The sequence below is a fragment of the Pygocentrus nattereri genome, chromosome 19 (genome assembly GCF_015220715.1).
Source record: "Pygocentrus nattereri isolate fPygNat1 chromosome 19, fPygNat1.pri, whole genome shotgun sequence".
Taxonomy (NCBI): Eukaryota; Metazoa; Chordata; class Actinopteri; order Characiformes; family Serrasalmidae; genus Pygocentrus; species Pygocentrus nattereri.
The window spans coordinates 38627389-38654332 of NC_051229.1; the positions used below are offsets into that span (position 1 = coordinate 38627389).

General features: G+C 42.8%; 2 protein-coding genes across 4 annotated transcripts in view; one reads left to right on the plus strand and one right to left on the minus strand.

Moving 5' to 3' along the window:
• Positions 1 to 3672, plus strand: part of atm (ATM serine/threonine kinase) — a 66345-nt gene extending 62673 nt beyond the window's left edge. For 2 of the 3 annotated variants that reach the window (XM_017723522.2, XM_037531094.1), the window contains exons 59-63: positions 1017 to 1103; positions 1192 to 1306; positions 1419 to 1482; positions 2619 to 2767; positions 2897 to 3672. In XM_017723522.2, coding sequence (XP_017579011.1) covers positions 1017 to 1103; positions 1192 to 1306; positions 1419 to 1482; positions 2619 to 2767; positions 2897 to 3080 — 599 coding nt within the window. In that variant the 3' untranslated portion in view covers positions 3081 to 3672. The remainder of the gene's footprint in view (positions 1 to 1016; positions 1104 to 1191; positions 1307 to 1418; positions 1483 to 2618; positions 2768 to 2896) is intronic. The other variant, XM_037531095.1, reaches the window with a different exon arrangement.
• Positions 3673 to 10079: 6407 nt separating this feature from the next.
• The window catches only part of bace2 (beta-secretase 2), a 28098-nt gene continuing 11233 nt past the window's right edge, over positions 10080 to 26944 (minus strand). Inside the window, exons 2-9 of the mRNA XM_017723523.2 lie at positions 22679 to 22767; positions 21777 to 21993; positions 20138 to 20269; positions 14933 to 15067; positions 13531 to 13632; positions 11925 to 12074; positions 11072 to 11240; positions 10080 to 10508 (exon numbers count right to left, since the gene is read on the minus strand). Of these exons, the coding sequence (XP_017579012.1) occupies positions 10273 to 10508; positions 11072 to 11240; positions 11925 to 12074; positions 13531 to 13632; positions 14933 to 15067; positions 20138 to 20269; positions 21777 to 21993; positions 22679 to 22767 (1230 nt within the window). The 3' untranslated portion in view covers positions 10080 to 10272. The remainder of the gene's footprint in view (positions 10509 to 11071; positions 11241 to 11924; positions 12075 to 13530; positions 13633 to 14932; positions 15068 to 20137; positions 20270 to 21776; positions 21994 to 22678; positions 22768 to 26944) is intronic.

Consider the following 26944-nt stretch of genomic DNA (forward strand, 5'->3'; position numbering starts at 1 on the left):
CGTAAAAAAGGCTCTCTATCTCTCTATTGACGCCAACTGTCGTTACTGTACTCTGATAGCTGTGAAGTAATCATTAACATCATCTTTCAATGTTATTATGTACTGTAGACGATGAAAAGCAGAGGTTCTTTGCTATTTTATGTTGAGGAACGTTCTTCTTGAGTTGTTGCTCTATTTGATGGTCCAGTCTTTCACAGAGTGGTGACCCCTCCTCACCTTTACTTCTGAAAGACTCCGCCTCTCTGAGATGCTCTTTATACCCAATCAAGTTACTGACCTGTTGCCAATCAACCACCAGCTGTTTTTTTTTTTTTTAGCATTACACAACTTTTCCAGTCTTTTGCTCCCCCATCCCAACTTTTTTGGAATGTGTTGTTGGCATCAAATTCAAAATAGGTAAATATTTTTCAAAAAACAAGATTTTTCAGTTAAACATTTGATTTGTTGTCTTTATATTATTTTCAATGAAATGTAGGGTTTTAATGATTTGCATTGTACCAAGTGTAAAGTTTGGTGGAGGGGGGAACAGTTTGGGGACGGCCCCTTCCTGCTCCAACATGACTGCACACCAGTGCACAAAGCAGGTCCATAAAGATGTGGATGAGCCAGTTTGGTGTGGAAGAACTTGACTGGCCTGCACAGAGTCCTGACCTCAACCCCATAGAACACCTTTGGGATGAATTAGAGCGGAGACTGTGAGCCAGGCCTTCTCGTCCAACATCAGCGTCTGACCTCACAAATGTGCTTCTGGAAGAACGGTCAGAAATTCCCATAAACACTCCTAACCCTTGTGGAAAGCCTTCCCAGAAGAGTTGAAGCTGTTATAGCTGCAAAGGGTGGGCCGACATCATATTAAACCCTATGGATTAAGAATGGGATGTCACTCAAATTCATATGCGTGTGAAGCCAGATGACCGAATACTTTTGGAAATATAGTGTATCTTTTATTCTTTGGTGGCGGTGTTGTAATGGCTGAGTGAAGTATTCTTTATTGTAATTGATGCTGTTTCTCACAGTGGGCTACATCGTGGGACTGGGTGATCGACATATTCAGAATATTCTGATAGACGAACAGACCGCAGAGCTGGTCCATATCGATCTGGGTGAGTGGACGCAGAAAAAAAATAAGATTTTTATAAAAATGAATTACCACCCATTTTCTGTGTTAACCTGGAGTGCCTCACTTGACAGGTGTTGCGTTTGAGCAGGGGAAGATTTTACCCACTCCGGAGACTGTGCCCTTCAGGCTGTCCCGAGACATCGTGGATGGAATGGGCATCACTGGGGTGGAGGGGGTCTTCAGAAGGTCTGTTCCTAACAGTGTTTTCTTGGGTTCTTTTAGTTCTTAGCTTTAATGAAATGAATTGAATCTGTTGGTTTCATTTATGTGACGTTTGCGCACTTTGGTTTTGATTCAGATGCTGTGAAAAAACCATGGAGGTCATGAGAAGTTCTCAAGAAGTTCTTCTGACCATAGTAGAGGTAAGTAAGCAGCATCACGAGTGCAGAAGTCTGTGGTCTCCAGAGTTTTCCTGAAATTAAGGTGTTAATAGTGAGTCTGTGCTGCAGTACCAGCCTCTACTCTTCTGGGAAGGCTTTACACTAGATGTTGAACATTGCTGTGAGGATTTGATGGAGCATTAGTGAGGTCAGGTACTGATGTTGGATGGTCAGTTCTGGGTTACTCCAACTCATCCCAAAGGTACTGGATGGAGCTCCATCACTCCAGAGAACACAGTTCCACTGCTCCACAGCCCAGTGCTGGGGTTTTTTTATACCCCTCAGTCTAGGGCTGCAGTGACTAATCAACATTTATGGATAACGTTGATAATAAAAAATCATTGGCTGTGAAATACGTTGATTGATTAGTTGGCTTAATGACCTTTGTGTTTATTTTACGTCTGTCAGAAGGAAATACAGATAATGGAATAGGGGAAGGGGGGGTGGGGGGGGGGGGGGGGGTTAGGCAGGCAGAGTGACCATCAGGCGTGAGTATAAGAGAGAATAAGCCATGGCAGAAACTTGGCACAGTGAGATACTATCTTAATAAAACAAACGCTCTGCTTTTCAGTTTGTTCTGTTTTAGTGGACAGAATAAGCAGCGCTGCTAAAGGGGGCTGCATTTTGAATCTGCTGGTCTAAACTGCTTGGCTGAATGGAGGGGCTAAACTAGTAGGCCATATAGTACAGTGGACAAAAATAGCGTTCAGTAGATGTTTGTAAACACCTAAAACCCCATAAGGAGAAAAAAAAACTAATGAGTAAGTAGAATAAATAAAAAGACTCCATTAAGAGAAAATACCAATATACTGAGACCATATTTGCCAAACTTGTTCTGCCTTTTGATGTAAATCAGAAGTTACCATCTCAAAAGGAAGCTTTTTGAGAGAACTAGAGATCCAGAGATGGGAACCTCAGGAGAAGACGAGAGACGTAAAATGCATTCTTTTGCAACATAAACCAGCAGACTAAATATCTGTCGGGTCTCATGGTCAAATATAAGTTCTAATTGGCCATAGAGCAAAAATAATTTAGAGCACAGTGTAAACTGAGAGCTAAGAATCCACAGCAGATCTGTCTGTAAAATTGAGCTGCTTTTCTTACCGTGTGGTGCGCAGGTGCTGCTCTATGATCCACTGTTCGATTGGACAATGAACCCGCTGAAAGCCTTTTACCTGCAGCAGCAGCAGGACGAGCAGGCCGAGCTGAATGCCACCCTCAACCCCACGCCCGCCGGAGAGGAGCCTGAGGCCCACCGCAAAGCCAGGTTTGGTGCTAATGCAGTGGTTCTCAAACTTCTCTTATGCCTCCCTTGAGAAGCAAAATGTTCATGTTCATTTTAGAATCATCTAATGTTGTGGTACCGTAATGCATTGATGTTTGCTTCCTTTGCCAGCAGTGACAGTCAAAGCTTCAACAAGGTGGCGGAGCGGGTTCTGCTGCGGTTGCAAGAGAAGCTGAAGGGCGTAGAGGAAGGGGCGGTGCTCAGCGTAGGTGGACAGGTCAACCTCCTCATCCAGCAGGCCATGGACTCCGAGAACCTTAGCCGCCTGTTTCCCGGCTGGCAGGCCTGGGTCTGAAATGTACTGTAATACTGGTACTGTAAATGTGCCATATAGGCTCCGTACATGTAAATGTATAGCTGACATCAGGGCTATTATTGGTCAGCACTTGGCTGTAAATAGAAGTGAATGAATGAGCGTCAGGCTGAAGGTTTGAGGTTATGCCGTTTAAGTTTTCCACTTCGCTTTATGTTGTCATTTTTTAATGTTTGTTTTCCCTACATGGTGATTCTGATCCTATATTTGTGATGATTTTGTAAAGAAAAGGGAAGTTATTTGTGTGAAAGTTCATATTTTGCGTTTTGTAAATGACAGAAGCTGCTGTCAGATTTATCATTGGCACTTTATAAAAAACACCCAATTTTAAAGGTATTTTTATCATACAGTCCGATCAGGAGCCCGCTGCTTCCTTCTAGAGTGCAGAGATAGCACCAAATAAAATCAGGGTTCTATCGGTTTTCCCCACCTGACTGTAACTGTTTTACTCCATCAGTTACCAAAGTTAACGTAAAAGATGCATCACTGCTTTTTATACACAGATCAGGCAGAACATTCTGACCACCTCCCTGTTTCTACACTCACTGTCCATTTTCAGCTCCACTGACCGTTTAGCTGCACTCTGTAGTTCTACAGTTACAGACTGTAGTCCATCTGTTTCTCTGATACTCTGTTACCCTGTTCTTCAGTGGTCAGGACCCCCATGGACCCTCACAGAGCAGGTACTGTTTGGGTGGTGGGTCATTCTCAGCACTGCAGTAACACTGACGTGGTGGTGGTGTGTTAGTGTGTGTTGTGCTGGTCTGAGTGGATGTCCAGCAGTGACACTGAGGTGTTTAAAAACTCCAGCAGCGCTGCTGTGTCTGATCCACTCGTACCAGCACAACACACACTAACACACCATCACCACATGAGTACTGCAGTAACACTGAGAATGATAAACCACCCAAACAGTACCTGCTCTGTGAGGGTCCATGGGGGTCCTGACCACTGAAGAACAGAGTATCAGAGAAACAGATGGACTACAGTCTGTGACTGTAGAACTACAGAGAGCAGCTATACGGTCAGTGGAGCTGATAAGATGGACAGTGAGCGTAGAAACAAGCAGGTGGTCAGAATGTTATGCCTGACCGGTGTAGTTCTCCTGTATTTTACAATCTACAAAAGACTTTATGTGAAGGAAATACAGTTTGATTCATTTTGGATTATGGAAATGTTTTATGAATGTGATTACAGTATCAAATGCAATAAAATATTACTTTCAAATGTGATCTACAGTAAATGGTGTAATTACTGACAGGGCTGGTGGTCAGTGTTTGGCCCGCTCTGTTGAGAGTGATGGTTAATAAACACTCAGTCGAAGAGGAGTGGTGTAATCTTGGGAAAGGAAAAAGGAGTGCCATGTATTTTTCATTATTTCTTCTATTTTCTCAGTTATTAAAGAATGTTCCAGCATTTTCCAGCTCAGGTCCTGTCTGCAGTGTGTGTGACCCTAATTTCAGAACGTTGTGGTTCTACATAAGACCACTGTCTTCACTAGAACCCTTGAAAAAGCATCTTTTTTAAGACTGGACAATTTTGTTGTCAATTTTAAATATTATATTTATGTACTTATAATATATATATATATATATATATATATATATATATATATATATATATATATATAAATAAATATATACATATATATATATATATATATAAATAGTTTTTTAAAACATATTTTCTACACACAACAGCACAGACTAAAGAATCATTCATGCCTTAAATAACAGCACCAATACATTGACCGTATTCTATTATTACATAATTAACTAGAAAAAAAGCACAGATTTATATTATTTCCATCACTTTTCCTTTGAAGTGTGTTGACCTTCAGTGTCAAGCTCTCGCTTAAACACTGCAGGGAGTGTCTCTCCTGAAACACTGAAACAGTTTGATGGAAAGTGCCTTTGATTAAGATGTATTACTCGCTCTGACAGTTTCACACAGCCTGCTGATCAAGAATATAACTGAACGTAAACATAATTATGTAATGGCATATGTAATCTGTCTCTGTGGGAACAGAATCTCATACCTCCAAAAATGTCTTTAAAGGGCTCATAACAGGGAAAAACCATTTATCTCACTTTTAAATAAAAACAATGCCAGTCCACAGCTTCAATGCCTTCATCTTGCAGGAAATGCTGACACACTCCAGCCACATGAGGTCCAGCATTGTCCTGCATTAGGAGGAACCCAGGGCCAACTGCACCAGCATATGGTCTCACAAGGGGTCTGAGGATCTCATCTCGGTACCTAATGGCACTCAGGCTACCTCTGGCGAGCACATGGAGGGCTGTGCGGCCCTCCAAAGAAATGCCACCCCACACCATTACTGACCCACTGCCAAACCGGTCATGCTGGAGGATGTTGCAGGCAGCAGATCGCTCTCCACGGCATCTCCAGACTCTGTCACGTCTGTCACATGTGCTCAGTGTGAACCTGCTTTCATCTGTGAAGATCACAGGGCGCCAGTGGCCAATTTGCCAATCCTGGTGTTCTCTGGCAAATGCCAAGCGTCCTGCACGGTGTTGGGCTGTGAGCACAACCCCCATCTGTGGACGTCGGGCCCTCATACCATCCTCATGGAGTCGGTTTCTAACCGTTTGTGCAGACATACACATACGACTCTGGCAGCACTGGGCAGTTCCTTTAGTGACCGGCTCCTTCACCCCAAGTGTGTGAAGGAGCGCTATCGCAGGTCCTTCCTTCCTGCTGCTGTGAGACTGTACAACCAGCACTGCTGCCAGTAGACCACACACACACACACACACACACACACATTCAGAATGCGAACATTCTTCATTGTGCAATAGGCTAAGTGCAATACAGATTTATATGCAACTCATTTTATTTTATTATTATCCTTATTTTGTTGTAAATAGTCGAGATTTAGCATTAATTTTTATTATTTATAATGATAATGTTTATACTGTTTCCCGTTTCTACTACTGAGTGTCTTACTCCTGTTACTCTGCTGCTGCTGTAATACTGTGAATTTCCCCGCTGTGGGACTAATAAAGGATTATCTTATCTCTTATTTGTGGCCTGCTGGAGGTCATTCTGCAGGGCTCTGGCGGTGCTCCTCCTGTTCCTCCTTGCACAAAGGTGGAGGTAGTGGTCCTGCTGCTGGGTTGTTGCCCTCCTACGGCCTCCTCCACGTCTCCTGGTGTACTGGCCTGTCTCCTGGTAGCGCCTCCAGCCTCTGGACACTACGCTGACCGACACAGCAAACCTTCTTGCCACAGCTCACATTGATGTGCCATCCTGGATGAGCTGCACTACCTGAGCCACTTGTGTGTGTTGTAGAGTCCGTCTCCGGCTACCACGAGTGTGAAAGACCACCAACATTCAAAAGTGACCAAAACATCAGCCAGAAAGCAGAAAGGTACTGAAAAGTGGTATAACTAGTTATATAAGGTATAAATAGTTATATACTGAGAAGTATATAACTATATTATGGTCATTTATTATATATAATAAATAAATATGTAATGTAAACTGGATGCATAGCAAAACAACAACTACTATCCTTCCATCCATCCATTATATTCTGCTGCAACAACTAAAGGTGTCTTAAGAGTTGATTGTGTTTTAAGAGCTCAGGACGTGGTTTGCTGTTTATTTCCCTGTAATTCCACCTCAGACCAGCAGGTGGAGACAAAAACAGTAATTGTAAACAGGTCAAAGTTTTTGGCAAAGAATTTATTACAGTTCTCATTTTACACCATTGCTGTTTATACTGTACAGTGCATGTTTGATCGTTTATGTGCCTGTAATATTTTTTACTACAATCAAATACAGTCAAGTGTCTGTATGGTATAAAATCTTTAACTGTAGATATACGTTACCAGTCTAAAGCTCGGAATCAGTTTTCACATAAGATACAGTACAGATTTCAATAGTCTAGAATAAAAATCTTTATTTAATGTTTCATTTTTTTAAAATATATTTTTATACTGTAACTGTTTATAAGAAGTCACATTTTAAATACAAGTCTTTATGGAAATTAATTCATCAAGATGCAGGTAACATTTCTTAATTTTATTAATATCCCTGTTAATTATTTGTAATGATAATAATGTGTGAACATGCTCGTTTTATATTATGGAAAACGCTGATTCCAGACTTTTGAATGGGAGCGTAAGGACCAAAAAAAAAAATTAAAAATCAAGCGTAATAAACAGGAGATTGATTGTCTGGAGGTGAATCACCTCTGCTGAAGAATCAACATTCATGTGCATAATTTGAAACGTACATTCAACATTTGAGATGTTAAACAAATACAAAATGAACAATCATTAATAATATACCAAATAAATATGCTACCATTGTGTTTTTGATCAGTACAGTCTGCAGGAGTTGTTCCAGTTATGCTTCATTCAGATAGCAGACTAAACTTCATTTAACCGGAAATAAGATTCGTTCACTGAAAAACAGTGTTCATAAGGCTACATAAGCCTTTCATGACAACTGGCATACATCTATATACATATTAATAAAGGCTTATTCCAAAAAGTGTTTATCACAACACTTGCAAGTGTGAAACGACATCAAAATCGACTAAAGCAGCATTCATGACAGCGGATGCTTCTGGAATAAGCCTTTATAAATGTTTATGTATGCGTCATGTAGGCTGTCGAATGCTGCCATTCAGATTGGAAGAATTAAGCGTGCTTAACCCCTTAAACCCCTTAATCCCCTTTAAACCCAGACTTATTATTCAGCAACTAGTGAGAAGATAAACAGTGTCCAGAATCTAGTGTCCCCTTCTATTGATCACATTCAGGTAAAGGGGCAGTGTGTAGGATTTAGAGGGAGCTATTAGCAGAAATGAAGTATAGTAAACAATTTCATTGTTGTTTAATCAACTGTTTCAATAGAATGAGCCCTTCACATCTACATAGTGAGCCGCTCCAGAGAATTTCCACTCTGTAATGTCTCCTGGATTTCTCAAACACTAGAGGGCGCTCCCGAGCGAGTCCAAAATGAATGGGTTGATACGGAGCATTTGAGCAAAATCACATTTTTAAACATTTAAACACTTTTAATGTAAAATAATACATTCACTGAACACAGAGCAGCATAAAACATTTGAACACTGCTGTTATATTTTAAGAGCTTTTAAACTCGAGTTATAGGAATTTAAAATAGTGTTTTATGTATGTTCATGATGTCAGTGAGAGCGAACAGCCAATGAGCTGCTCCGCTCGCCCATCAATCATCCTGCTCTAGCAGTAAAGCCCGCCTCCTGCTGCCCGAAACCCGTTTGCTGTAGAATAAAGGAAACAAACAGGTGAGTTTTCTCCGCTGTTTTACTGAAACTCATCCTTCCACTGTCTAAAACTAAAGGAAAGTTCTGGCTGAGTGATTAGAAACTATTTTAACTGTTCGTTTTTAGCCGTTGAGCTCCATTCACTCCCATTCATTGAGGACTCTCAATTCACTGTCCTGTTTTTGATAGAACGGGAGAAAGAGAAAGTGGCCAGGCACCTCATAAACCAGCTCTGGTGGATCCTCTTCCAACAGAGGCCACCAAGTTGTGCCGCCAGGCTGTTACTGCAGCACAAACTTAACACAAAATTAACACCTTTGTTTCCGGGGAAACCCTTGAACGGTGTTAATAAATTACGAAAGCCTGTCCGTCACATCATACAATCGATTACTGCAGGAATCTCACCACTTTTGATCATAATGAGGAAAGAACAGAAGACCTGATGTTCTGCAATGTGCAGTGATACATGAGAGGCAATGCTGTACTGCCAGATCTTACCAGGCAGACCACCTCTCGGCTGAGGGGCTCTCATTTCTCCACCTCATACACGGCAAAAATGGTGTCTTGTCAAGTGAGATGATCTCAAATCTAGTCAGTATTTCTAATATTTTGAGATGGCTGTTCTGATATGATTATCTCTCTCATTTCTAGTCATTTTATTCAGTAAAATCTCACTACACTGGCAGATCATTTTGCTGCTTTCAAGCTCATTTCTTACAACAAGCTAAATTGTCTGCCAACATAGTGAGATCATTTTACTTAATGAAATGACTTAGAACAAGTAAAAATGTCTAAAACAGGATAAATGATCTTAAATTAACCTTACAGTAATCTCAACAGGAGAAATACTAGATTTATTGACAATATTTCATAGAATTTTACTGGACAGGACACCAATTTTTGCAGTGTAGATTTGTTTTCCTCTCATTTTTGGCTTGTTTAACTGGGTTGTGATGAAGGCAGCAGGTCTAATCACTACATCTTTATGGTGCAACATCAGCAAGATTTTGTGGGTAATTACATCACATTACATTACATTATAAGAACGTTTCTAAACATACCGTCAGTCCTTAAAGAGCCACTGTGTGCTTTATTACAGTGCAAGTGTAATTCTGTTTAGATTTAGTGCAGTGAGTGGAAAAAAAGACCTGCACGTCATGCGCATCGTGCTTCTATGTCTGATCCCAATTACAAAACCCTCAGAAAAAACTCATATTGTGATGCTTATTGTGTATTGTTATGTAATATTTTTGCTATATCACCCACCCAACGTCACTCATCCTGGCCTAGAAGCACTCAGAGTCCATCGGGGACGAAGTCTCTGTCTCCTGTTCTTTAATAATGATATATGATTGGAAGCCAAAATCATTTTGAAATAACGTTGTTTGCTTCACAAAGTTGAGACGCTTGCACCTGTTGCGAGTGAGTGTCAGTTGAGCTGCAGGCTTCACATTACACAACCTGCGCAATTTAGTTTATTGCAATTAAAGTTTGAGAGATTCGATCATTATTAGGAGATACTCTCAGCCAATCACTGCCAGGCTGAAACAAAGTGTGGTGGAACAGAAGCCAGTGGGAAGACGTTTAGAGCTCATTCTGCCATAATCAACTGTAAAACTGCAGATGTGAGAGATCGAGGTTTGGTTAAGAACTCTCGGAGTGCTCCTTGTGTGCAGGCCTTCAGGGTTTAAGGGGTCAAGAAAAACCTTTCAGGCCTTTATTGCGTCAGTTGTGATTATATGGAGTGGCCAAGCAGTCAGTGATAGCAGAGGCTGAAGCTTCTGACATGTACAAATAATGAAAGTCCACCTGATTTCAACCAGAAGAGTGCAGTGTGTCCGCCCCCCCGGCCCGAGGCCCGTTCAGTCCCGCTCGGGCTGAGGCCGTGGCCCGACATCATTTGATGCGATGGCGTACGAGCGAGGACTGGTCCGTGATCTCTCCGTCTCGCTGCCGGCGGTGGCAGGGCACCAGCAGCAGGATCAGTAGTATGAGCAGCACCAGTGCACACAGCCCCATCAGAGCGTATGCTAGGACCCACAGTAGAGGCTCCTGCAGCGGGAAACTGCCTATACAGCCGCCGTCCACCGGGAATGGCCCCGCTATCTCAGCCATCAGCACCCCGTCGCTCTCTGGAAGAGCAAGAAGAGGCTATAGGAACCGGCTGGCTGATAGGGAAGTTTTGAGGCTAAAAATACCAATAAGTGGCTTTGACTAATAAAACTTTGACTTAAATATTAGATTCCAACTTTATACTCCAGTAGTTTTAGTTAAGACTGCTTTACTGACAGCTATCAGCTTTCACACTTTAATAGTTTAGAAATGGGGGTGGAGCTACACACAATTTCACTATAGTTACTTACACTATATTGCCAAAAGTACTTCACTGTGGCTCAAGATGGGTCGTATATTCCTTAATCCAGGTGTTCCCAATCTCAGAACCCTCACTATGCACATTGTTGTGCTCTGTCTCATCGAGCACAACTCATTAATTAATTTATGAGCTCCTCTCTGGCTGGATCGGGTGTGTACGAATAGAGAGGACACAAAATCCTGCAGGGCCCAATTAATCTGTGAGAACCTGTTTGTTTTGGACAGAAGCACTGACAGATTCCCCGTTTTGAGAAGGTAGTGGTCTCTCACAGTCAAACGTACATATACTTTCCGTATCTCTGATGACTAGGAACCTACTCACCAGCGCAGGTGCTCACAGCAAAGCCCACTCTTTTGTGGGCTCGGTCAAAAATGACATAGAAGCCCTCCATGACTGTGGCGCCAATCACCAGCCCATTGGTGGAGGAGGAGATACCGAACCGGTAGCAGTTCAGCGTGCCGTCCACGTCTGTGACCGGCTGGATGTAAAGCTGTGCAGGTGTAGGAGTGTTTATGTGAACGGAGACAAGGAGCATCATTAACTTTCAAATCTCAGTAGCAGTTTTTAATACATACATTTACATTTCGTCACTGTCAAAAAAAACATGCTTGGAAAAAAAATCTCTTTCCATTAACTTACATTAAATGGTAAGAGAGTTTATGCCCTTTCCTGTAGTTACTTATTTTTCTTTAGACAGTGACAATATATTACATGTGTGATGAGATATGAGGTTTGTATATCTAAATTATTCCATAGCCATCTTTCACTGACAGTCAGAAACTTTATGACCCCCTCTTTCAATTGGTATGAGATTGAAAAAATATGGCACTTTGAAACCTTTGATGAATCCCCACACACACACACACACATATATATGTACATGTACATGTACATGTATGTATGTATACATACATATATATATACATACATACATATACATACATAAATACACATACATAAATACACACACACACACACACACATATATATGTACATGTATGTATGTATACATACATAAATACACACACACACACACACATACATATATGTACATGTATGTATGTATAAATACATATATATACACACACACACACACACACACACACACACACACACACACACACACACACACACACACACACATATCTATATATATGCCTGGTGTGACTCTGACCTGTGGAAGAGCAGTGAGGCGGAAGGCCTGGCTGGTGTTGGTTGCTCTGAGGTAGATCGAGATTTTGGGGAAGAACCTCCACGGGGAATCTCCTTTTACCCAGCAAGCTAGCTTGCTGCCAGCAAAGAAACCCGAGGAGAAATCCTGCATCTGATGGAGAAGAAGGTCAAAAAAACTTGTCTTTTAAAGACCACTCACTGCACAGTTTCCATTAACTCCTGCAAGACAGTTCCACCAGAGCAGACAGTACAAAATGGCTTTAAAGGTCCATTCAAGCTTAAAACTACAGTTTAAAATGTTGTTTGCCATGTAATATTCTGTAGTGAGGCATTATATCCCTCATCACTACATCACTGTGTCATCTCTCTACGTTACTCAGCATGCATTACACAGGTACATCATACAGCCTGGAAGTCTCTGTGGTGTCACCAGAGCTGGTTTATGAGGAGCCTGGCCACTCCCCATTATATCACAAACAGGCCTGCTGAACAGCAGAGGGCGCCCGCGAGCGAGTCCTCAATGAATGGGAGTGAATGGAGCCCAACGGCTAAAAATGAAGTTAAAATAGTTTCTAATCGCTCGACTAGAACTTTCCTTTGTTTTATGGCGAACTCGAACACACTGTGGGTGATGAGCCCAGCTGTCAATCACTGGAAATTTATGACTGCTCCTGTGATGCTGGCGAAGACGAAACCGGGAGCGACTAGTGTTCGCTAGTCGTCATGATTGTTGACCTCTGGACAAGCCTTGTGAAACACTGCCCTTCTGCGTATGTGGGTCAGTTTAGGAGCTGATCTGTTCAGACTGATGTTGCATATGGATCATATTTAAAAGACAATGTGAACAGCTAAACAAAAAAATTGGATTTGGTGCAAAAATCAGATTCGGGCCACTTTTACCTGCTGTGTAGTCACTTTGTCATGCCAACCAATGCCGTGATTGGTCAGCCCAAGTCAGTTATATGTATCTTAACTAATTTAAGATTAAGTGACCCTTATTAGTCCCACAACAGGGAAATTTCACCTCTGCGTTTAACCCGTCTGTGCAGTGAAACACTACACTAGTGAACACACACACAAGGGGGCAGTGTGTGGCCAGAGTGGTGGGCAGCCCTATCCACAGTGCCTGGGGAGCAGTTGGAGGTTCAAGGACACCTCAGTCATGTACTGTTGGCTCTGGGGATCAAACCGGTGACCTTCTGGTCACAGGGCCAGTTCCCTGACCTGCAGCCAATGGCCTGTTAATTTGTTAATTTTTTCAAGTTAATAAAAACTTTAAATAAAAAGTCTTTAAACTCAGGATCACAGATGAGCTCCTTTACTATGTTGATCTGTAGGCGTCTGTTCATAAACATAAACCAGCCCAAACTAATTTACTATAAAATGAAACGGTGTTTGTAGAAATTCAGAAAAAAGCCGCGTCAGTCTCGACTGCATTTCGCACAAAATGGAAAAACTTCAGTACAGATGCCAAAAAACTACATTTACTTAGTTACTGTCCACCACGGGTAACTGCTAGTTTAAGGCCGGAATGCCTAAAAGGTTTTTATGGATGTTTATTTATAAAAAACAAACATTCTGAAGCAACAATCCTGCTGTAATGGTACCAGTGACATCTGCGAGATGGCCTCCACCACGGCATCGAACACCTTCGCAGGCAGTCGCAGTAGCGTCGTCCCGCTGTCTACAATGGCTTTATCCATGTTGTACTGAATAAAGAAAGAAGAAAAAGCACAAAGGGGCTGAAACTAGTCAAAGCGTGTAACAAACAAAAGGCTCTCCGTTATTCTCAGGCTTTCACAAACCGGATTAGTGTGTTCTCACATTGACGCAACATGAAATTCAATGCTGTTCTTTTTTCCCTCTCCGCAGCCTTGGAAGGCACAATCTTGGCCAAGTATTTCCAGGTGTAATGCTTTCAAGCCTCTACAAGGTCACATCATCTGTTTTTCTCTATCTCTCGATTCCTCTAAATGGATGTGTTGGACTGAAAGGATTTGTTTAGGCTCAGAATAACGTGAATACAAAGGCTGTGCCGTATCTGCTCGGCATACAATAGTACAACACGTTAAGGATGTTAATTATGAATCACTGAGAGACAAATGGAGCCTTGCGGTCTACAGCATTAAAGGGCCAATATCACGTAAAACCTCACCTTGTTCTTACTAAAACAGTTTGCGCGACATACATCGTGATACAGCTTAAAAACATAACATACTGCTCATCCATGAAGACTATGGTGGAAAAAAATAGCCCATTTTGAGTCTAGTGTTTTTGTGATGTCACAAAATCCAACACATTTGCATACATATATTTATATACATCTATTCTGCCTGCTGCAGATCGGCCCTACCCCCTCACATTAAAGTTATAAGGAGCTCATTTACATATATCAGTCTTAAAGCAACACTATGTAGGATTTGGGGATTTGGTGCCCCCTCTGGTGGAAATGTAATTGCACACAATGTGCAGAAGAACAGCTGTGCCTCGGACCCCCACGAGTGGATGAATGATTTTTCTGCATGTGTTTAAAGAGGATTCAAAGAGAACTCAGTCTAGAAGGATGCATCTCTGAGGATGGGAGTCCTATAGTATCTACTATAGTCATCATATCTTCATCAATATGGTGCTGGTTTTGAGATCATTTGAGACCTAAACATCGAGCAGGACCTCCATTTTGAGTCTGTGTATGATGTCAATGAATAAAGACGTACGACATGGTATGAAAAACTCACCCCTCTGACTTTTAAATGACGATTTCAGGCTTTTCAGGGCGACTCCCCATATTTTAGCCTGATTTTAATCTTCCTCACTCAGTAATGACTTTCCTTTCAGTTCTAACAACAAAATACCACACAGTGCTGCTTTAAAGGCACAGTAACTAAAATTCTAAGGGGCAGAGAGAGGGAGTAATATGAATTATGACTGATTTTGGCACATAAAACACCACAAACATCAAGCAGACCTCGGAGAAAATAATAATGAAAAGAAAAACGGAAGATCTGGTACCTCCTGGCAGTCCAGGTTTAAATTTTGGTCACCAACTTCCAGTTTCAGGACCTCAACTTGGTAGTACCACTCCTGCAGGACTGGAGTGTACCACACTGAGCCCTGGTACAGCGTTGGTTCAATGCCTCCCATTACCTGAAACAATAACAACAACAATACTAATAATACTAATAATAATAACAATAAACAACAACAATAATAACAACAATAATAAACAGCAACAATAATAACAATAATAATAGAAAAGGCAAAAAAATAACAGCAATAAGACGGAAACGGTATAATAATCTATTTTTAATAGGATTGAGATGCTTTTTAAAGTGGTAGGCTGGTCAGGCTTTCAGGTACAGCACTGCGGCGAGTGGTTGCCATAGAAACGGGCAGGGGTTCGGGGAGGACCAGCAGAGTCTGAAGACAGGAACATATTCTAACCATCACTCTGCTGCAGTAGATCATGAAAACATTCAAAAAGCAAATTAAGTAAATCTTAAAAATCACTCCTAAAAGCAACAAAATCTCAGAGCAGAGTGTGACGTGATCTCTTACTGTCCCGCGTGTCAGGATCCCTCACATGCTGCTTTTCTGTATAGATTAGAACTTTTTAAAATCTATTTTAAGTCATTTTCATATTTTTGCTAAAGAAATCTTTTTAATTGTTTTGCTGTGCTTCTTCATGGTTTTGCTGTTTATTGCTGTGGTTGTTTATTGTTTTGATGTGGTTCTTCAGTGTTTTGATGTGGTTCTTCAGTGTTTTGATGTGGTTCTTCATGGTTTTGCTGTTTATTGCTGTGGTTCTTCATTGTTTTGATGTGGTTCTTCATTGTTTTGATGTGGTTCTTCAGTGTTTTGATGTGGTTCTTCAGTGTTTTGATGTGGTTCTTCAGTGTTTTGATATGCTGTACGCAGCTCCCAGCCTGTTCATTATGCCCCACTAAACCCACTGCTTTTACTGTGAAACACAGCAAAAAAAAAAGAAAAAGAAACTAAACTGTGCACTGGTATAAAAGGCTGCATCGTTTAATACAGAAGGATCTTAGCGCATCAGTCTGCAGCTTATATGCGGCGTCATCATAGTTTTAATAGAGTGATGCTTTTTTTAATTCATGGCATCATTTCTGTTCTAGTCTTTGATTGTTTTTCTTTTCTGATAGCTGCCCAAAAAAACGTCTGTTAATATGGTCAGTTCTTCACTTACGTTAACTTTCAGCTAAAAGCAGCCAATAACAAATGTACGCAATGTAACGTACAACGGTCAAAACAATGTACAACATAACATCAAATTATTGTAAATAATTCGCCTTAAATTAAAAAAAAAACAAACTATAGTTTTGCTCAGATCTGTTACGATTACCTGATTAAACCTTGATTTAACTGATCACTTTGTTAAAAATAACAACTGAAATTACGTTCTCAGTGAATTGGTTCAGTGATTAGTTCACAGTCTGAATGGTCAACAGAGCATCTGCAGGTCTTATAGTAGAAACAGAGCCTGATGGACACACGTTTCTACACTCCTGACAAGTAGAATGATTTCAAATCTAGTCAAAATGTCCATTATTTCTTATTTAAAGACGCCGTCTGTTTATAGTTTACAGCCCAGATTTGGGGAGAAACGGGTCGACTTTCAGTAGAAAAACAAACTGAGTTCAGATTCTTTTATTATAAGGGTTTAAAATGACGTCACCGTCTATTTGAACTATTTTAACTCAGATAAAACAGAGGTCCTGCTTCTTGGTTCAAAATTAGCCAGAAACAAACTGTCTAACTCAACACTTAACAATCTCTCAGTTGCATGAAGCTCATCTGTTAAAAATCTTGGTGTCGTGCTGGACGCTGATCTCTCCTTCGACACACATATATCTAATATCACTAGAACAGCCGTCCTGCATCTCCGCAATATCGCTAAATTAAGAAATTCATGATCTCTACAGGACGCAGAAAAGCTAGTTCATGCATTTATCACTTCAAGGCTGGACACTGTAATGCCCTGCTGTCTGGATGTCCCAGCAAAAGCCTCAACAAGCTTCAGCTGGTCCAGAACGCTGCAGCCAGAGTCCTCACAAGAACTAGGAAGTTTGACCATATCAGCCCAGTTTTATCAGCCCTGCACTGGTTACCAGTTAAACTTCACATTGATTATAAAATCCTATTACTGACCTATCAAGCTCTAAACGGACTCGCCCCTCAGTACCTGAGTGAGCTCCTCTCCCACTATGAACCATCACGCCTACTTAGATCACAAGGCGCTGCTCACTACTGGTACCTAGAACTAATAAAGCTCCATCAGGGGGCGGAGCTTCTCATACAGAGCCCCCCAGCTCTGGAATAACCTTCCTGCTAATGTTCGGGAATCAGACACAGCCCCAATCTTTAAGTCTAGACTAAAAACTTATTTGTACAGTCAAGCCTTTGGTGATTAGTCTTCCCTGTCAGGTCTAGACCTGCTGGAGTCTCTGCTGCTCTGTTTTACTGTAATCTGTGGTCAGCCACTCTTTACAGTACTAACTCTGTTTTTTCTTCTCCTTTCTCTGCCGAGCTGATCAGCTGCCCATCCTGTGCGTCTGACGCTGTTGCCTCTTCTGCCTTGATTGGTGCCGCTGCTCACCAGCCTTCTGGACCGGCTTGACCACCACTGAGCTTCTTGCTGTACAGCGCTGTGCAGTCCTCACCCTCAGATCTTCTCTTTCCCACTTTACTATAAAACTTCATACTAATAATGTTTGCTGTCCGGTGTCGACCAGAGGAGGACGGGTTCCCCTTCTGAGTCTTGGTTCCTCTCAAGGTTTCTTCTTCTTTGGGAGTTTTTCCTTGCCACCGTTGCCGCTGGCGACGCTCATGGGGGCTCGGACCCGGATTTTCCTTTCTTTTCTCTCTGTAATACTGATTGTTCTGTAAAGCTGCTTTGTGACAACACCTGTTGTAAAAAGCGGTATATAAATAAATTTTGCTTGCTTGTTATTTGACTGGAAAGAAGAGTTACAGCCTCATATGACGCCCAGCTTCTGAATGTAGCTTATGAAATATGAAAGTTATGAAGAACATGAAGTGCGTTTTGGAACTACTGGTGGTCTCAAGGAGCTTAAGAGGTTAAACCATCAACATGATCTGCCAGAATAGTGAGATAATTTTACTTAATTAAAACAAGTAAAAACAACGTAGAAATTAGCTAAATAATCTTAATATTCCTACAGCCATCTCAAAATTAAAAACAATAGATGTATAGACTACGTTTGCGCTGACTTCACTCGTGAAGATTTTCGGCACTGTTTGAAGCGTTTCCAAAGACTTCCTGTTTATTTTAGCACTCTGAACGTCTGAAAGGCTCTGAACAGCCCGCTATTGTTCACTTAAGCCTATTTTTTGGCCAAATTAATCATCAAAATGAGCAGAAGATTATATGAATACTAACCAACTCAACAGTGACAGCCGTAGTTTTGTTTATAATCAGCACTCTTATGTAACCAAAAGGGAGAATTTATGATTAAGTAAATGAGAGAAAAAAAAACACATTGGTTTAACACACACTATATTGCCAAAAGTATTCAGTCACCCATCCAAATCACTGGATTCAGGTGTTCCAGTCACTTCCATGGCCACAGGTGTATAAAGCCGAGCCCCTAGGCCTGCAGACTGCTTCTACAGACATTAGTGAAAGAATGGGTCGCTCTCAGGAGCTCAGTGAATTCCAGCGTGGTACCGTGATCGGACGCCACCTGTGCAGCAAGTCCAGTCGTGAAATTTCCTCACTACTAAATATTCCACAGTCCACTGTCAGTGGGATTATAACAAAGTGGAAGGGATTGGGAACGACAGCAACTCAGCCACAAAGCGGTAGGCCACATAAAATTTTTCAGGAGTTGGGCTGGGCCCCTTCATAAAGATAATGTCTTAATAAAACATGGATTAGCGACTTTGGCGTGGAAGAACTTGACTGGCCTGCACAGACTCCTGACCTCAACCCCATAGAACACCTTTGGGATGAATTAGAGCGGAGACTGTGAGCCAGGCCTTCTTGTCCAACATCAGTGACTGACCTCACAAATGTGCTTCTGGAAGAACGGTCAAAAATTCCCATAAACACTCCTAACCCTTGTGGAAAGCCTTCCCAGAAGAGTTGAAGCTGTTATAGCTGCAAAGGGTGGGCCGACATCATATTAAACCCTATGGATTAAGAATGGGATGTCACTCAAGTTCATATGTGTGTGAAGCCAGACGACCGAATACTTTTGGAAATATAGTGTATCTAAACACAGATATGAAGAAATACAGATATAAAATTTCACTTATGAACATTAATGGATTAACTGCATCTTTCCTTCTGTAAATAAACAGGTCAAGGTCACAATCTAAAGCACAAGATATACCACATTACCCACCTACTAGACTTCAGATGACATGACTACTTATCCTTTCAGAGCTGCCATAAACGCTAACAGACTGGACGCTCAGCTGGGGCCTCTCTTTAGCTTAATTAGCCTCTCGCTAACAAGGCACAGTCTCTTGGGGGGGGCACTGCCTGCGTGTAAAGGAGATGGGGGCTCATGGAGACGTCAGGTCTCTTTAGTAGCGCAGAGCTGTTGAATCTAATCAACCTTTGAGGCCATTTAGCTGATATGATTTAAGGGACAGTGAGATGAGCTGCTGCCTGAGGTGCTAATCTATAGCACAGCATCCCACAGAGCGTATAAGCATTAAGCTCTATTAGCATTAAGCTCTGCCTGGTGGAACTCAGAGGACCTGCTGCTGAACTGGGAACAGCTGGAAGCTCATTCTGGTTTGGTTTGTTCAACATGAGGCTGTTCAGGATCAGAGAAATTGAAAACGAAGGTTCTCCGTAAAGGTGATAGAACCATGAGCTCTATTTAGAAGCCTTTCATGCTTAAATGGTTCTTTGCATGGTGAAACTGTTCTTCAGATTGATGAAGAATGTTTTGATTCTATACAGCAACAAAAAGGGTTCTGCTACTATTACAAGCTTGACATTGTAACTATAGCAGAACCCTATATATATATATATATATATATATATGCTATATAGAGGATGAAAATGGTTCTATAGAACCACATAAAACGCATTCTCCCCCAATCTGAAGAACCATTTCACCTTCTGAAGAGAACCACTGCCTTTACTGAGGAACCCTTGGAGAAGCATCTTTTCTAAGAGAGCGCATCCAGAGCTGGATTAGTAGAAAAGCTAGCACTCACCAGACTGCCCCCTGCTGGCTCAGACGTAGCACTGACAGACACTCCTGCTCCACACATCTGGAGAGAGAAGACGTCTGGGATGCCGGTCTGCTGCACCAGGGAGTTGAAGAAGGGCTCCACAGATGGATCTGGCTGAGAGACACAGGAGCAATGCATTTTTGAGACCCAAATGGCTTTATTTAATACTGGAAACTGATGATCTGGCCAAAAATCTGTATAAAAAAACAAAAAAACAAAAAAAAAAAAAGAACCCAATTCCACCCTCTGCTCCTGAATGCAGTCTGTAAGAAGTTAGGTTCTTTAGTTTTAGCACTAAAGCTACAGTACCAGGCTACTGTGGCTAACTAGCTTCAGCTTATACAATGCAAAAAAAATTTTATATATATATATATATATATATATATATATATATATATATATATATATATATATATATATATATATATATATATATGTATATATATATATATATATATATATATATATATATACACACACACACACACACACACACACACTCACCGGCCACTTTATTAGGTACTAAGTAAAAGGTTGGACCCCCTTTTGCCTTCAGAACTGTCTTAATTCTTCATGGCAGACTTTCAACAAGGTGTTGGAAACGTTCCTCAGAGATTCTGGTTGGTTATTTGAGTTCCTGCTGCCTTTCTATCATCTGGAACCAGTCTGGCCATTCTCCTCTGACCTCTCACATCAACAAGGCATTTTCATCCACACAACTGACCGCTCACTGGATGTTTCCTCTTTTTCTGACCGTTCTCTGTAAACCCTAGAGATGGTTGTGTGTGAAAATCCCAGCAGATCAGCAGTTTCTGAAATACTCAGACCAGCCCGTCTGACACCAACAACCACGCCACGTTCAAAGCCCCTTAAATCCCCTTTCTTCCCCATTCTGATGCTCGGTCTGCACTTCAGCAAGTCGTCTTGACCACCTCTACAGGCCTAAATGCAGTGAATTGCAGCCGTGTGATTGGCTGATCAGCTATTTGTGTTAACAAGAAACTGAACTGAATTAGGTGTACCTAATAAAGTGGCCGTGAGTGTATTGCAAATGAAATAATCTTAAATGCAGTCGATAGATCTAATATTTCCCATAATGAGCCCGCTGTAAGAATATTATAAGATTATTTAACTCATTTCAAGATGTTTTTGCGTGTTTTCAGTAATTTCATCAAAAGAAGGTTATCCACGGGCAGTTTTGAGAAATATTGGAGATGATTTTTGCTTATTTAAAGAAATAATACATGAAATAAAATGATCCGCCAATGGAATAAGACACTTCAATAATTATTATTAAATATTAGTAATATTGAATAATAAATTTACTTAAAACAAGTAGAAATAAGTCAAATAATCTAACGATACTCTTACTACAACCTTATTATGAGAAATATTCGATATGTTTAAGATGTTTTCACTTGCCTGGATATATTTTTCAGTGTATATGGATTCTCAACAGCACAAATGCAGTACAGGCGTCTGTCCCACAGTTTACAGTGTAAACGTGCGTAACTGTGTTTGCAGCCACGCCTTAAACAGCTCATTTACTGCGTCATCAGAAATCAGACTGAGCCAAACCAAACACGGCCCAGACCAGTAATGCAGGCGGCGTTTCTCTTACCCGAGCCAGTAATGGGTACGCCAGTCCCAGGATGCCCTGCCAGTTGATGCCAGGCAGAAAGAAGCCGTCGGAGGTCAGTATGGCAGCGATGTTGATGGTGATGGTGCCGTTGGGACCCTGGGGGATGCTGATGTGGTCAGTGCCCAGCTCCCCTTCCCAGTTCCCCTGCGTGTACCGGACCGCCACGGCCCGCCCACTGGTCTGGTAGGTGCTGGAGCTGGACATGTAAAAAAAAAAAAAAAAAGTGAAAGGAGGCGGTCAGTGCGCCCCCTGCTGTTTAAACTCAAAACACAATATTTACAATGAACTGGAGGTGATGCTTATTACAGGCTGTACAGCGTAACATATTAAAAGTTCCAGCTTTAAAATTAATAATTAAAAAAAATATTCATAGCATTTAAGATAAAGCTCATGGTAATAAACGCAGAGGTGAAATTAAGGGTCTCTTAATCTTAAATGACCTAAATGACCATTATAGTGCAGTTCCAGTAGATGGCGGACAGCCGAGACAGGCCACTCGTTTCGGTGATGTTGCCACAGTATTGAGTGACTTATTGTTTTCAAAAAATGTTAAAAAACTATAATATAATAAAACATACAAATGTTCAGTAAATACAACAATTTACTAATAATAAACTGCAATTAATAGTTCTTCTGTAAAACAATGTAGTTCATTAACAGCATTAGCACTAACCCTAATCCTAAAAATACAAGCAGCAGCTTGAAGCCTGAATTTGGTCTGTACTTTATTAACTTTTGTGAGTTATACGGCATCAGTAGACACACAATCAAGTCTATTAGACATACTGAACTACATTTGGGGTCAGTCAGGTCCAACAGTGTAAATTCCACACAATGCTGAATTTCACAGGATAATCAGTGAGTGATGACGGTGTTCTTACAGTGCTCTGTTGAAGTAAGTTGTGACGTAGGGATGCGAAGCGGCAGCCACTGCGAAGTTACTGCTTCCAGTGTCCACCAGGATGTTCAGCTGAAAACACAAACACATCAGTGCTGTCAGGTTGATCAGTCGCACCGTGAGACGACCCAAAGCTCAAGCACAGAGAAACCCTGTAAACGGAGATTAGCTTGTATATGTCCGTTTCACAGTAAGGAGTAAGGAGGCATACGGCTCATATTCACAGTCAGTGATGTATCCAGAAGGTGTTGCTATGTTGTCCCAGGTGGTTGTTAAGGTGTGGCTCTGGTATCTAGGCTGCTGCAAAGGTGTTGCAATGTGCAATGTTCGCCCCAGGTGGTTGCTAAGGTGCTGGGCAGTTGCTGTGGTATCCAGGGGCTTATTATGTTATTAGACCATTGCTATGCAATCTTTTGTTGTCGCAGGTTTTGCTAAGATGTTTCTGGAGCATTGCAATGGCATCCCAGGTGGTTGCTAAGGTGTTACTAGGCTGGTGCTATGGAATCCCAGGTGGTTGCTACAATGTTTCTAGGCCATTGCTATTGAATCCCATGTGGTTGCTAAGGTGTTACTAACCTGCCCAGGTGGTTGCTACAATGTTTTTAGACCATTGCCATCAAATCCCAGGTGGTTGCTAGTTGGTTGCTAGGCTGTTGCTATAATATTCCAGGAGGTTGCTGAGGTATTGCTAGGCCATTGCCATGGTATCAAGGATTGTTAAGATGTTGCTAGGCAACTGCCATGTTATTGGCTGGTTGCTAAGGTGTATCGGTATTTCTAATGAGGTGTGCAGTCTGCTTTAATAGTTACTCAAGATACTCACGATGTGCTCTGTGGAGCATAATAAATCATGATGCTTATCAAAGTACCGACAACATGCCGTATCATATCGGCCGCCTTTCAGCTAATAGAGAAGATGGAAAACAGTTGTAATAGATTCTCGATGAATATGGTTTTCAAAACTGGTTCTAAACGCCGCTCGACCTCTGAACACTTCATCACACTGCTGTGAAGGTAGACGGTACTGCTGGCACTGCCCTCCATTCTCTCCCTCTTCACTCTCTCTCCCTCTTTCTCTGCCGTTGCTCTCTCCCTCTCTGTTCTCTCTCCCTTTCCCCCTCTCTGTGCTCTCTCTCTCTCACTCTCACCAATTCAATTCAAATGACTTTATTGGCATGAATTGTAATGAACAATTGTTGACAAAGCAATAAAAATTTTCTAGTAGAATATGAAAATAATGTTGAAGAAGGAAATAATGTGTGTATATACACTGCTCAAAAAAATAAAGGGAACACTCCAATAACTCATCCTAGATCTGAATGAATGAAATATTCTCATTGAATACTTTGTTCTGTACAAAGTTGAATGTGCCGACAACAAAATCACACAAAGATCATCAATGGAAATCAAACTTATTAACCAGTGGAGTCCTGGATTTGGAGTCACACACAGAATTAAAGTGGAAAAACACACGACAGGCTGATCAACTTTGATGTGACGTCCTTAAAACAAGTCAAAATGAGGCTCAGTGTTGTGTCCGGCCTCCACGTGCCTGTATGACCTCCCTACAACGCCTGGGCAGCTCCTGATGAGGTGGCGGATGGTCTCCTGAGGGATCTCCTCCCAGACCTGGACTAAAGCATCCGCCAACTCCTGGACAGTCTGTGGTGCAACGTGGCGTTGGTGGATGGAGCGAGACATGATTTCCCAGATGTGCTCAATCGGATTCAGGTCTGGGGAACGGGCGGGCCGGTCCAGAGCTTCAATGCCTTCATCTTGCAGGAACTGCTGACACACTCCAGCCACATGAGGTCCAGCATTGTCCTGCATTAGGAGGAACCCAGGGCCAACCGCACCAGCATATGGTCTCACAAGGGGTCTGAGGATCTCATCTCGGTACCTAATGGCAGTCAGGCTACCTCTGGTGAGCACATGGAGGGCTGTGCGGCCCTCCAAAGAAATGCCACCCCACACCATTACTGACCCACTGCCAGACCGGTCGTGCTGAAGGATGTTGCAGGCAGCAGATCGCTCTCCACGGCGTCTCCAGACTCTGTCACGTCTGTCACATGTGCTCAGTGTGAACCTGCTTTCATCTGTGAAGATCACAGGGCGCCAGTGGCCAATTTGCCAATCCTGGTGTTCTCTGGCAAATGCCAAGCGTCCTGCACGGTGTTGGGCTGTGAGCACAACCCCCATCTGTGGACGTCGGGCCCTCATACCATCCTCATGGAGTCGGTTTCTAACCGTTTGTGCAGACACATGCACATTTGTGGCCTGCTGGAGGTCATTCTGCAGGGCTCTGGCAGCTCCTCCTGTTCCTCCTTGCACAAAGGCGGAGGTAGCGGTCCTGCTGCTGGGTTGTTGCTCTCCTACGGCCTCCTCCACGTCTCCTGGTGTACTGGCCTGTCTCCTGGTAGCGCCTCCAGCCTCTGGACACTACGCTGACAGACACAGCAAACCTTCTTGCCACAGCTCACATTGATGTGCCATCCTGGATGAGCTGCACTACCTGAGCCACTTGTGTGTGTTGTAGAGTCCGTCTCCTGCCACCACGAGTGTGAAAGACCACCAACATTCAAAAGTTCTCTCTCCGTTTGTTTGTTCTCTCTCCGTTTGTTTGTTCAACATTCCCTGTTCTCTCTCCGTTTGTTCTCTCTTCCTCTCCCCCTCTCTTCTCTCTTCCTCTCCCCCTCTCTTTTCTCTCTGTTTGTTCTCTCTCCCTCTCTCCCTCTTCCTCTCCTCCTCTCTCCCTCTCTGTTCTCTCTTCGCTTCCTCTTTCACTCTCTTCTCTCTCCCTCTCTCTCTTCCTCTGTTCTCTCTTCCTCTCTTCTCTATCCCTCTCTTCTGTCTTCCTCTCTCCCTCTCTCCTCTCCCCCTCTCTGTTCTCTCTTCCTCTCTCTCTCCGTTCTCTCTTACTCTCTTCTCTCTTCCTCTGTTCTCTCTTACTCTCTTCTCTCTTCCTCTCTCCTCCTCTCTTCCTGTCCCTCTCTCCTCTCCCCCTCTCTGTTCTCTCTTCCTCTCCGTTCTCTCTCTTACTCTCTTCTCTCTTCCTCTGTTCTCTCTATCCCTCTCTTCTTTCGTCCTCTTTCCTCCTCTCTTCCTGTCCCTCTCTCCCTCTCCCTCTCTTCTCTCGCCCTCTCCCTCTGTTCTCTCTTCCTCTCTCCCTCTCTTCTCTCTATCCCTCTCTTCTGTCTTCCGCTTTCCTCCTCTCTTCCTGTCCCTCTCTCCCTCTCCCTCTCTGTTCTCTCTCCCTCTCCCTCCCTCTGTTCTCTCTTCCTTTCTCCCTCTCTTCTCTCTATCCCTCTCCTGTCTTCCTCTCTTCTCTCCCCCTCTGTTCTCTCTCTGTTCTCTCTCCCTCTCTGTTCTCCCTCCCTCTCTTCTTCTCTCCCTCTCATCTCTCTTCCTCTCATCTCTCTTCCTCTCTTCTCTCCCCCTCTCTCTTCCTGTCCCTCTCTCCCTCTCCCTCTCTGTTCTCTCTCCCTCTCCCTCCCTCTGTTCTCTCTTCCTTTCTCCCTCTCTTCTCTCTATCCCTCTCCTGTCTTCCTCTCTTCTCTCCCCCTCTGTTCTCTCTCTGTTCTCTCTCCCTCTCTGTTCTCCCTCCCTCTCTTCTTCTCTCCCTCTCATCTCTCTTCCTCTCATCTCTCTTCCTCTCTTCTCTCCCCCTCTCTCTTCCTGTCCCTCTCTCCCTCTCCCTCTCTCTCTCTGTTCTCTCTCCCTCTCTGTTCTCCCTCCCTCTCTTCTTCTCTCCCTCTCATCTCTCTTCTCTCCCCCTCTGTTCTCTCTCTCTCTTCCCCTCTCTCTCTGTTCTCCCTCCCTCTCTCCTCTCCTCCTCTCTCTCCCTCCCTCTCTCCCTCTGTTCTCTCCTCCTCTCTTCTCTCCCCCTCTCTCTTCCTGTCCCTCTCTCCCTCTCCCTCTCTCTCTCTGTTCTCTCTCCCTCTCCCTCCCTCTGTTCTCTCTTCCTTTCTCCCTCTCTTCTCTCTATCCCTCTCCTGTCTTCCTCTCTTCTCTCCCCCTCTGTTCTCTCTCTGTTCTCTCTCCCTCTCTGTTCTCCCTCCCTCTCTTCTTCTCTCCCTCTCATCTCTCTTCCTCTCATCTCTCTTCCTCTCTCCTCTCATCTCTCTTCCTCTCTCCTCTCTTCTCTCCCCCTCTGTTCTCTCTCTCTCTCCCTCTCTCTCTGTTCTCCCTCCCTCTCTCCCTCTGTTCTCTCCTCCTCTCTCTCCCTCCCTCCCTCTGTTCTCTCCTCCCT